Genomic DNA, 12,980 nt, shown 5'->3' with positions numbered 1-12,980 from the left:
TTATAAAAAGAAATATTTTTAGCTACTTCTGCCAATGGGCTTTTGTTTACCAATAACTCCACTTTCCATCATTCCACTTTATTGCTGCTTAAAATCTTTTCTGAAGGCTTTTGTTCTCCCTCATCAGTAGCACTTTGATGGTAAGATCAAGAACCACCTTGGCACAGAGGAAAAAAGAAAAATCGCCTTGAGTGCATTATTGACAAGAATGACTGAGTTCCTGGATACATGTCTAATGAGGCTGATTACAGCAATTTCTTGGTATTTCAAAGTTTTTCCCTCTTCAATGCCCTAAATACTTATGTTTATTTTTTAATTTGGCTTTTGAGTGTAATTAGTCATTACTAATATACAATTAGTACACAATGTCAACAGTGATATGTCCTTGAATGAATGTCTAACTCATTTTTCTTTCTAGACAAAGAATTCATATCATGTCACAGATACTGTCAGAAAGCTTCAGAATAGTTGTCCTTCACACAAAGTATTTTAATAGATTTTTGTTGTTAGCAACAGAAAATATGTTTACGGTAATTACAAAAATTTCTCTTCTATCAGACAATTCCCTTTTCATGACACAATAGATCACTTAACATTATACTGTAGTTAATTACATAGCAGTTAAAGAAAATATTTTCAGAGTCCTCTGTTACAACCTAAATTAAACAAAACTTCCAGCAATAATTCAGCAAAGTTTTTTCTTAAAAAAGTTCTAATTTTAACTGCATTTTAATTAAACAATAAGATGTACCGTGAAGTCCATTTGTATACTTTAATTCCAGAAATTAACCTGATATGGAAAACATATATAAGAATCAGGAATGGAAATTGGGTAGATATAAAGGACACGCTGTCATTACAAGAGACCAAAGTTCAGTACATATTTCCAAACCTACATTTGCTTGCATAATTCCTAGTGTTTTGCACGCAAATGTAGATGCACCATTGCATGCTCATCTAAAGTGCAACTGCCTGTTGTCCTTCACTAAAAAAAAAAAAAAAAAGGCCCGAAATATCAGTAGTTGCAGTTTTTGTCATTAGCTTCCAGTGTAAGTTAGGTGAATGCACATGGTGCCATTATTAAATGGTCAAAGAAATTAAAATTTTGAATTTTCATCAAAATTTGGAATTTCCACAAAACAAAATAAATTTTCATAAATCTGTTCATGACAATATTATCGGTTTTTTAATGACCTCTTGCAATTACCCATATTCCCAACCAGGTAACATACATTACCAATGGTTATCCATTTGCCCCCATATTGGTATATATACCTTTGCACTTCCTTTTATCTTCCAGGAATGAAAACAGATGTGTTGGAAATGTTCTTATGGAATGTAATCCTGGCACCACTGAAGTTAATGGTAGAAACAGAGATACTAGAAAACGAATGAAAAAGCCTTTTCTTGAGAGATTTCCAGTCCAATGTTATGAATTCGAGTATCCAAAAACATTTCGATGCTTATCCAAATAGATTCTCTGAATCAATTCAGCCTCATCTACTATTAGTATTAAATGAAATTATCACAACTCCTCTGGTAGTATGTATGCAGCTATGTCCACAGCTCTCCTCGAAACTTGAATATGACACAATGGTCTAACTCCCAGTGATAAAAATCCTATGTTTCCTAAAACTTTAAATAATTTTTTTTAAATATGCCCACCCTTTATCATTTCAACATTCTGTGCAAGATAAAGTTGAAAATACACACTGACCCTCATTTACTTTTTTCTATATAATAAAATGCTTTGGAAAAAATGAGGAAATTTAAGCAGAAATCAATAGAAAATAGACTCACCATCTCTTCGATTAAGCCTTGCAAAGCCAGGACTATGACTGCTAGAGAGCTCTGATGAACTGCTGAATGAAGACTGAGGCAAGGCAGACACCAGCTGATCATCACAATTATCTGTCAGAGAAAAACATCATGTTCAGGTTAATGCACTGAACACCGCTTACTGAAAATTATCACCAAGAACCAACACTGGAAAAAATATCTGAATTGGCCTTTTTTTTGAGGAAGCACATTCCAGAATGTTTGTCTCAGGGTCTATTATATGTACCAGATTAGTACTGAGCTGGCACTTTTTATCTCACAAATATTTCATCAGATTGCCGTGGTGTAATTTGCTGTATTCTCTGACTCCTTAGATTCCCCAAGTTCTCACCTAATTTCAAAGACAGACTTGATAAATGGCTCACAGCTCACTAGATACTATTTACAGGGATAGGTATTGACACCTGCCAATCCTGCTTTAGCTTGAGCAGCATGAAGCTTTGACCTGAGAACCCGCTTTATATTTCTAGGTGTTGAATAAAATCACATTACATCCAATTACTATGTCAAAAACAAAACAAAACAAAGTGCTACATTAAGATGGATGCCAGAAAGGATGGTACCTTGAGTTTGCAAAGTGTGTGTGTGTTTGATGTAGAAGCAACATGAAATCACTGTTAGACAATTATTAGCATGCGAGTCTCAACTTCATACAGAAAGAAACCACAGTGTTTCAGATAAGGGGATTAACTGCAGTTCACAATCAATGGTGCATAAGTAAGCAGATTCTAATCAATATTTTGGATGTTAAATCCCTCTCCAGTTCAATTACTATACTGGACATGTGTTCATTCTCCATTTATATTGCAAAATATAAATTGAGAATCGATACCTGTTCTAGTTTTAGCTGAAGGAAGACTGACTTAAAACACACACAAGAAGTGCAAGCAAGTCTTTTCCTGACTATGCTATGTTGGTATTTGTTGCTTAGAAAAAGAGGAGAAATTATGTAGACTATCACTCTTTGAGACGTGGCTTGTATATCTGAAACCCTTACTGGGATCATGAGCATCTTCTAGATGCAAACAAGAAAAGGAGGATCACTAATAATTCCTACTCCTATCAAGAGATGTGTAGCATTAAAATTAGAGGAAGACAGATGAGTCTAAGATCTCTCTCCCTCTTAAAAAAATACTATGTATGAAGGACTAAAGAAATAATTATCTATATCTAAGGAATAATTGTTTGTATTGCCAATTAGTAGTGGTTCTTTTTTTACCAAATGTACAGTCTTGAGTTTGTTTTTTTCATTATCTTCTAAATTTAAACAAAGAATAATTTTTAAGATATTCTCCTAAGAGGTGCTGACCATATCTGCCAGGAGATGAATTCACTCAAATCCCATAATCTTCACTAGACACACTTAGCATACTGCATGTCTGCAGCCAAAATGAGTAACACTACAAATAAATACTGAGAAAATGCAATGTGCCACATAGAAACATCTAGTTACAGCAAACATGGGGCTACAGACTGCTTGATACTGAAGTCCTTACTTGTGCCAAGCTTTCATTGAATTCAATGAGAATTCTGAAAGCAGGATTGGACTTGGTCATTTATTTGTATTGTTTTTCTGTGTGGGATAAACACCCACAATAATATGACATGCAAAATTATATAACTATATATACTGGGGCTAATTAAAAAATTAATCGCACTCTTAAACAATAGAATACCATTTATTTAAATATTTTGGATGTTTTTCTACATTTTCAAATATATTGATTTCAATTACAACACAGACTACAAAGTGTACAGTGCTCACTTTATATTTATTTTTTGATTACAAGTATTTGCACTATAAAAAACAAAAGAAATAGTATTTTTCCAATTTGCTTACTACAAGTACTGTAGTGCAATCTCTATCATGAAAGTTGAACTTACAAATGTAGAATTATGTATAAAAAATAACAGCATTCAAAAATAAAACAATGGAAAACTTTAGAGCCTACAAGTCCACTCAGTCCTACTTCAGCCAATTGCTCAAACAAGTTTGCTTACATTTGCAGGAGATAATGCTGCCAACTTCTTGTTTGCAATGATACCTGAAAGGGAGAACAGGTGTTTGCATGGCACTGTTGTAGCTGGCGTCACAAGATATTTATGTGCCAGATGTGCTAAAGATTCACGTGTCCCTTCATGCGTCAACCACCATTCCAGAAGACATGCATCCATGCTGATAATGGGTTACGCTCAATAACGATCCAAAACAGAGCAGACCGACGCATGTTCATTTTCATCACCTGAGTCAGATGCTACCAGCAGAAGGTTGATTTTCTATTTTGGTGGCTTGGGTTCTGTAGTTTAAGCATCAGAGTGTCGCTCTTTTAAGACTTTTGAAAGCATGATCCATGCCTTCATCCTCTCAAATTTGGGATGGCATTTCAGATTCTTAAACCTTAGATCGAATGCTGTAGCTATTTTTAGAAATCTCACATTAGTACCTACTTTGTGTTTTGTTGAATCTGCTGTGAAAGTGTTCTTAAAACGAACATGTGCTGAGTCATCATCCGAGACTGCTATAACATGAAATATATGGCAGAATGTGGATAAAAGAGAACAGGAGACATACAATTCTTCCCCAAGGAGTTCAGTCACAAATTTAATCAACACTTTTTTTTTAACAAGCATCATCAGCTTGGAAGCATGTTCTCTAGAATGGTGGTCAAAGCATGAAGGAGCATGAATGTTTAGCATATCTGACATATAAATATCTTGCTACAAAAGTGCCATGTGCATGCCTGTTCTCACTTTCTGGTGATGTAAATAAGAACCAGTCAGCAGTATATCCCGTAAATGTAAACAAACTTGTTTATCTGAGCGATTGGCTGAACAAGTAGTAGGACCGAGTGGACTTGTAGGCTCTAAAGTTTTACATTGTTTTGTTTCTGAGTGCAGTTATGTAACAAAACAAAAAAAGAAAATCTACATTTGTAAGTTACACTTTCATAATAAAGAGCTTGCACTACAATACTTGTATGAGGTGAATTGAAAAATATGATTTCTTTTGTTGATTTTTTTACAGTGCAAATATTTCTAATAAAATAATATAAAGGGAGCACTGTACATTTTGTATTCTGAGTTGTAATAGAAATCAATACATTTGAAAATGTAGAAAAACATCCAAAATATTTAATAAATTTCAATTAATATTCTTTTGTGTAACAGTGCGATTAATCACGGTTTTTTTAATCGTGATGACTTTTTTTGAGTTAATCATGTGAGTTAACTGTGATTAATCAGCCTTTTTTATATATAGATATAGATAGATATATGCACACACATACACACATCCATGTATGAGGGCTAAAAACTTGTTTTCACTGTCATGTATGTTTGTTAAGCAAAATTTTTAATCAAATAGTAAATTCACCAAAACTGTAGTTCAGGTCAAATTCAGCAAATAGTTTTTGCTGAACAAAAAATAAGATTTCCCCCCACCCTAAAAAAAATTATAGCATGTGTGTGCAGGGTAATTCCCATGAGGTAGCTCCAGTGTGCCTGTTGTTAGAGTTTTGGAGAGGGAGAAAATGTAGATGAAGGGAAACTCTGCTCCCTGCTGAAGATGAAAGAGGCAGTCATAGCTGTGATGAGGTGATTGCCAAAAGCCAATATCCTAACACATCAGCATAGTGTTGATATCTAAACAGGAATTCCTGGAGCCATTGAGGAGGTCATGAGGGTTGCCACATTGCCTTTGGATCCTCTCTTCACATCTCTGAATTCTCTGGAGGACCAAGTAAACTGCAAAGGATTGTGGGTTCCAGGTCAGCTCTCCGGAAACAGGATTGTCAGCAAGATGAGGAGTCAAAGCATACTGTGCCTGACTACCAGCAGATGCATGAGCCAAGGACAACTTGTGAATATGGTATATGAATTAGCACAAGCTGGAGGACTTCTTGCTGGCCTGGAAGGGTTGTCTGGTGGTTGACTGGTCCTGAGTGACCCATCTATGGACTTCAATAACTCAAGAGAGTCCTTATGCTGGGTGGGGGTATTGTGTGCTCAGATGAACTCCAGATGCCTTAGGCACTCTAGTCCATTAGCGCCTCTATACTCATGTCGGGCATCACAGAATGCCAGAGCTAGAGAAGGAGTTGGAGATGTGTTGGATGCTGATCTGCCATTACCTGGATATTAGTAGATAAGTGTTGGAGTGGCCTGAGGGGGAGGGGGAAGTGCGCCAACTCAGCCTACTATCAGGATCGGGAATTGGTGTTTCCTGACCCAGTTGCAGCTTCGATTTTGCATCAAAATAGCCTGCCAAAATGTCCTGGTTCCCTGCAGTATTGGCATCAGCAAGATGCCCTGTATTGATTCTTCTTCATATTGGAGAAGCGGGGACAGATTTGGTCAACTTGCATGGGTTCAAGCAATGAGGAAGGGACTGGTAATGTGGAGACTAGAGCGAGCAGGAGCTCGGAGAACCATTTTTTTTAATGGAAGCCTTTGGTCTGGTGGTTGTCAATCTTGATACACAGGTTAATTAAAGCATCCAGGCTGAACGGGCATTCCACCCATGCTAGTTATTGTCATTTAGGTGGAGTCAGAAATGATAATGCTGAGTGGCTTTGTTCCACTCGGTGTCTATTACCAAGTGTCAGAACTCCACTGCGTATTTAGAAACTGCACTAGTTAGGTTACCTGGACACTTGCTCTGATGCAGGCCCTGATTCCTCACAGCATGTTACTTCTACAGAAAACTCAGCCCCATTTGGCTCAGAAACTTGGTCCTCAGCTCTGTAGAAACCATATCCCTTTAGTGCAGTGGTGCCCAAACATTTCCTCTCACTCCCCCCTTACCTGTAATGGTATGTGTTTGCACCTGACCCCCAGCCAGGAGCGGAACCCGGGCCCCTCTGCGTCATTAGATGCTCCTCCGCACCCTTCTAAGGGGTGCATTCTACTGTTTGGGGACCACTGCTTTAGCGGACGAAAAATCACATTGGCTTTGGACAGGTGTATCAGCTGCCTTTTAAATGTCTGTGTCTGCTGATTACATTATCCATTAGGTACCCTTCCTCTGTAGAAACCACTGAGAATATTCAGCAATGCTATTTTATTCTATTTAGAAGATCTTTACTTTGATAGCTGTACAATGCACTACATGCACAATGTTCTATATGTGACATTCCCAACCATGCTCATTAAGTATATACACCTATATATTCTGCATTGTATTATATTTATAGCCTGTCTGTCTCCCTATATATATTAGACACACACACAGATAGCTGAATATACATAAGCTATTATTCAAAAATACAACATTGTAAGACAAAAATGGTTTATCTCGTACAATGTATTGACTGAAGAGAAATGAGCCAATTACTGTAAATACATTTATGGGTAATCATACATTTATTGTATAGCAGCTGTGGGGAATTTTTCTAGGAAAGAAACCTGACACTGCCTTGTTCTCTATAGCTTATCAAACCTAGCAAATATTGAGGATCCGGGGTTGCTATTCGTTTTAACCCAAAATTTAGTAAGAACTCCTGAACTAAAGCCAAAACACAGTTTGCAAGGGTTGATAATGGTCAGATGGTCTGAATTGATTTGTTTATTGCATTTAATAAAAGATATTGCATACAGATCATTTTCATTTGCTAGCTTTAGAACTGAAATACATATGACATGCATGAAAAATTTGTTTAGTTTCAATGTAGTTTCCATGGCTACTATTCATTACTTCTGTAGGGTCTGGTGAAAAAACTACTTTGAAATGTCTGACAAGAATACTCTTCCACATTGGCTATTGCCTAGTGCACCAGCCTCTTTTTTTCCCTTACTTCAGTGGTGAAACAGAAGTCTATGTAAGTTTAGGCCTTCCTGCCAGCCACTTCCAGATTGATACTAATAAAGAATGATGTACCAAGGGAATATATTTTCAGCTAGGCTGTAAACTGATCGGTTTTATAACCATATTACTTTACTTTACTGGCACTACTCTTGATATACAGGAGTCTAAATGACAGGTGATGTAAACCCTAGGTGTAGACCTTGCAAGAACACAGATATAAGGGGAAAGGGAATAAAGAGTCAAGTAATATTCTGAGACTGCTTTGATCTATGAATACATCTTGTTGGTAAAAACGAGGTTTAGGGAATTACAATTGTAGTGAACGGGAGTGTTAATGCAGGGCAATTAAGGTGAACAAGAAAGTCAGAGAAGAACCAAAAGAGTCAGAGGAGTCATCAACATAAAGTTCAAGGCCCCAACTGACTGATTATCATAGGTGCTAAGCATATGGAGCTATCATTGACTTAACTAAAGTAGCAGGTGCACACACTGAAAAATTGAGTCACAAATTTTCAGACAGTCCTCAAACATGCCCCCCAGTTTTTCACCTACAATGTTATGTACATAATCATCTGCAGCCACAATTAATTCGGACTTAAAATGATAATTAGATGATGAATAAATTACTTTAAGTGGCAAAATCGTGTAAATTTCATTGATATGATATTCATTACATGCCCAAAACAAGGATAAATTACACCAATTTTGTATTCAATGGTGTCATGGGATTTCACCCCCACTTTGAGCTTGTGGGTTCAAAGATGGGGACCCGCATGTATTCTGCCACCATGTCCTATGGGATCTCACCCCCACTTTGAGCTTGTGGGTTCAAAGATGGGGACCCGCATGTATTCTGCCACCACCCTAACCCTTAGGGTGGGGTTCCTTCTCGCTGCCACCACTCAATCAAGAAATGTGGATTGAGACACAGTCCTTCCCCAAAATCCTAGGGGATTCCAAGAGCCCCAAATCCATGGAGTTCTCACACCCAGGAGAAACAAACCATTCCCCCTGCTTCCTCCCCCCCTCCCTTTTCCTAGGAGAGATACCGGGATCCAACTACAGAGGGATACCTCCCCCTCCCCTTTCCCTGAGAATCCACCCAAGGAAAGACCAACAAGTCCTTAATAGAAAAGAATTTATTGAAGAATAAAAAGAAAATACAGAATCTCTATGAGCCCAAGTTGGACACTCATAGGGTATAACCTTATCAATCTCTGGAGAGAATCCCCTCTCCCCCTTTTCTCAGTAAAAGCAATATCAGCAAACAGGAATAAAGCATTTCCTTTAGCAAACACACAATTGCAAATATAGAAATCAAATCATAAGACCAATTTGCCTTTCTAATTAATACTCACTATTAATTAGTAGAAACTACTCCAGGAGAACTTGGAGACATGACTGTCCTCTGTTAGATCCAAAAACAGTTCTCACACAGACAAAGGCTTCCCTCCACAGAGATTTGAAAAAATCTTATCTCTGATTGGTCCTCTGGTCAGGTGGTCTCCAGGTACTGCATGTTAACCCTTTACAAGTAAAACAGACTTTAACCCTTAACTATCTGTTTATGACAAATGGGGACCGAATTCTGCCTCTGGTATAAATAGGCATAACTCCTCCCATTTGGCCTAATTCTGACCTCACATTGCTGTCACATTAGTATACCTCTATTGACTTCAATAACATTACTCTTGATTCACAGTAATGTGAGATAGGAATCTGACCCAATAGGAGCTATGCCCACTTTGCTTAAACTCACTTGGCCCTGGGAGTGTTAGAGATGGTGATTCATAAGTTAATGGGGGCATATTGGGACTTGTTTAGTATGCCTATCACTATTCATTTATATTACAGTAGCATTCAGAATCTCCGAGTTAGGATCAGAGTGGGCCCCATGTGTTGGGCTTTGTTCAAACAGATGAACAGCCAGTCTATGCCCAGGAGAGCTCACAGTCTAACTGAACACCTGGCACTGGAGTTACACACAGTTTGGACAACATCTGAAAGCCAAGTAAGTGAAGGTTACACTATTATACCCATGGACATCTGTTTTCTAACCAACCTTTCGCTGACCTATACATTATAATAGAATATATATTACCATTGAATTTGGCCTAGAACTTTCTATGGGAGTTTCATTCACATACTCCAGACTGAATATGTATAGATGTATATCTTCAAGAGACCTCTATTTACACCAGTTATAAATAAGAGGAAAAATGAACCATATTTAATAATATAAATCATCTTTGCAATTCTGTTAAATTCTTGAGATAAATGGTCTAATTTGTTAAACAATATTTAACTATACAAGATGCATAACTGCATACCCACGGTTTCTGTATTATTCAGTATTATTCACACACATCTGGCATTGAATAAAGCCTACATGAAGAAAGAATGTGCGTTTGATGAAACACTAGCATATTGTGATGTTAATGTTTGAACCTTGGTCTGGAGACACGCACAGACTTTCAGATCTCAGTCCTACAGTATGAACAGGTTGCAGACCTAGCACAATCAGTCTCCAGAGAGGTAGTAGAAGAAGATATGCAGTTGGTTGTGGTACCAGTACTGCCAGGGGCTGATGGAGCAATATGCTGACTTTAGTCATAATAGCAGCTATTTAAAAACCAGATGTCTGAAAATGAGAAGATCAAAGAGAGACAAGAGAGAACAGTGCATGTTGTGGGGGAAAGTTGAAATACAATTAAAAATAAAACCCTGAAGCTACAAGACGTAAACAGAGGAGAGTGTATCTATTAGCAGAAAAACAATATTTGCTCTGTCAGTCACATTGCACAGTTCATTCCAGTTATCTAAAGCCTTGTCCTTCAGTATACCATAATGTCAGTGCAGATTTAGTACAATCAAGTAAGCAGCAGAGCCTTCTTATAGAAGCACAACTGAGTTCTGCATATGCAAAATAGTCTGGTTTATTCCCCTCCCCCACAACTTTAAATACTGACGGTATGCTACCTTTGAGAATTTCAACATGCACCTTCCAAGTAAACTAATATCAACTCACAGACAGCATTTGTACTGCCATGTCATAGAATCGTAGAACCACCGGGTTAGAAGGGACCACAAGGATCATCTAGTCTAGCCTCCTGTCGAGATGCAGGATTTGTTGTCTCTAAACCAACCAAGACCGATGGCTATCCAGACTCCTTTTGAAAACCTCCAGTGCAGGAGCTTCCACAACCTCCCTAGGCAGTTTGTTCTGTTGTCCTACTGTTCTTACAGTTAGGAAGTTTCTCATGCTTTACATGGATCAGTTAAACAAGACTAGCATGTCACATTGTAAAACAACTATTGTAGCCTTGTTTATAACATTATGTTTTATGTATTTGGATCGCATCTTTGACCCCAAATGCTGGCTAAGGGGTGCTTGAAGGAGACAGCATTCAAACAAAAACAAGTTAAAGACTGTGACAGCCGCTTCAGGATATTGTTAGTGCCCATTTCAACTTCTATGCAATAAAAAAACCAATATCATTTATATTGAGTTCTTTCCCCAATACATTCTTTCCCCTGTATCATCAAGAATAGATATGGGGCATTAATCTCACTGATCTCAGTGGGAATCATCAATTAGACTCCTGTGTGCTACTGTTAAAAACTCAGGTCAAAGTTTTCAGCCATCCTCAATATTGGGTTAACAGATTTTTCATGGGCACCTATTTAGACATGCATTTACTTTGAGAGCACAAATGCTAGAGTTTGGCACCTCATTACCACAATTGCATACGCGAAATGTTTGATGGAACAAAAAGCCTCTGCTCATGTGCGTGTGTGCAGAGGTTTGGGTGCAATAGCAGTCCACAGGATAGTTCTGATGCTGTAATGAGCCCTCTCAAAGTAGAGGAGAAGAGGCAGGAAAGGTGAAGTTAAAGTCACTGATCCATTTTCCATTCATCAAGGGCTGAGTAGCAGATGCTGTACAGAGGAGCAGTGCAGCGGTACCCTAGCACAATAGCTGCACTCCTGTTTATACTTCTCCTCCACCATGGGCTGTGGATTTAAACCATTATTGAGCCATGTGGTTTTTAAATCATTCATCACCCTATTACTCTTAAGCTTCATTAACTTTTGGAATCTCTGTCATTTTCTACATCCCAGTGATACCTAGGCCTCCCTGGAATTAAACATAAGCACCATTTCACTTAGTAAAACTCATACATATTTTAATGGTGGTCATTCTATCTTAGGTCCATATGCTGCCTTCAAATGACATTTGAAAGGTTCACTGAAATGAATGGGAATCATGAGACATGCACGTTAATTCACAGCAACCTATCTGCTCCAGCACCACCCTGTACTCTTTTGCTGGCAAGTATCATAGGCAGGGTTGGAAAATGGGCATAATACTACTTAAAGCTGCTTTGTAAAACAAACATTCTGGATCATGATTAGGTATTCAGGTTGCCAGATACTTCCCATTATAAAACCTTGTTTTAGTTGCTTAAAACTTTTCAAATGTTAACCATTCAGACTGAAATTTTCCATGCAGATATCTGCCTGAGGCTGCTTTCTTTTTTTTTTTTTTTAATAATTTCAGCCAAAACGGTACAGCCATTTCCAAGAACCAGGGAAAATACATTTTTTTTTGCCAATGTTAAAAAATTCTAGTGACTTTTCTTTGAACTGCTCTAGTGCCCCTAGACTTAACATTTGGCAGGAAGTAGCTTTTTTTGTCAGGAAGATGCCTTTTGCCAACTCTGAGGAAATCTACCAATAACTTGGCCAAATTAAAAGCTTTTGAAAAATTGCTTTTACCACATGCTGAATAGGTGCTTATTCTATTGTAGCAGCTAAATTCCTTAAATATTCTCTCTGTGCTGGGCATGCTCCAGCATCTTAGCTTCTACTTGTGAGCAGACTGTGCATGTGCCATGCCCACAGAATGGTTGAGCATGTTCCATCCCCTCACAGCCCAGGGCTACAGGGACAAACATGGACTTTTCCTGTAATGGCTGTTCCCTACTGTTCTGCACCAAATACTGGAACTGAGAGTAAAGAGCCTCTCTGTCTCCTCTGCTCTTAATGATACCCCTGCTGGCACCCAGGCAGCATGGAAGAGGAAGCTGCTTAATTCAAATGCAGAGGGCACAAAAGCCAGACAAGGGAAAGAGAAAGGAGTAGATTGGACAAGGAATCTGGTGAGACTGGGACTGGAGTAGGGAGAGAAACCAGGTCTGGCTGGGCAAGGAGACACTGACTCACTGGGGAATGAGACTAAGAGCCAATGTCAGAAACGGGTGGGGACTGGGAGCAAGTTGGCTGTGGAGGAATACAGGTCTGATGAGAGGCTGGAGAGTACAGGGGAGACTGGAAC

General features: G+C 38.3%; 1 protein-coding gene across 2 annotated transcripts in view; it reads right to left on the bottom strand.

Moving 5' to 3' along the window:
- Nucleotides 1-12,980, bottom strand: part of LOC123372908 (contactin-associated protein-like 4) — a 302,483-nt gene that overhangs the window by 247,455 nt on the left and 42,048 nt on the right. The window contains exons 2-3 of one of the 2 annotated variants that reach the window (XM_045021533.1): nt 1,801-1,911; nt 1,276-1,380 (exon numbers count right to left, since the gene is read on the bottom strand). In XM_045021533.1, coding sequence (XP_044877468.1) covers nt 1,276-1,380; nt 1,801-1,911 — 216 coding nt within the window. The remainder of the gene's footprint in view (nt 1-1,275; nt 1,381-1,800; nt 1,912-12,980) is intronic. The other variant, XM_045021534.1, reaches the window with a different exon arrangement.

The sequence above is a fragment of the Mauremys mutica genome, chromosome 6, assembly GCF_020497125.1.
Source record: "Mauremys mutica isolate MM-2020 ecotype Southern chromosome 6, ASM2049712v1, whole genome shotgun sequence".
NCBI classification, from domain to species: domain Eukaryota; kingdom Metazoa; phylum Chordata; order Testudines; family Geoemydidae; genus Mauremys; species Mauremys mutica.
Note: the sequence above shows the minus strand (reverse complement) of the source record. Positions and strands in the feature narration are given on the sequence as shown.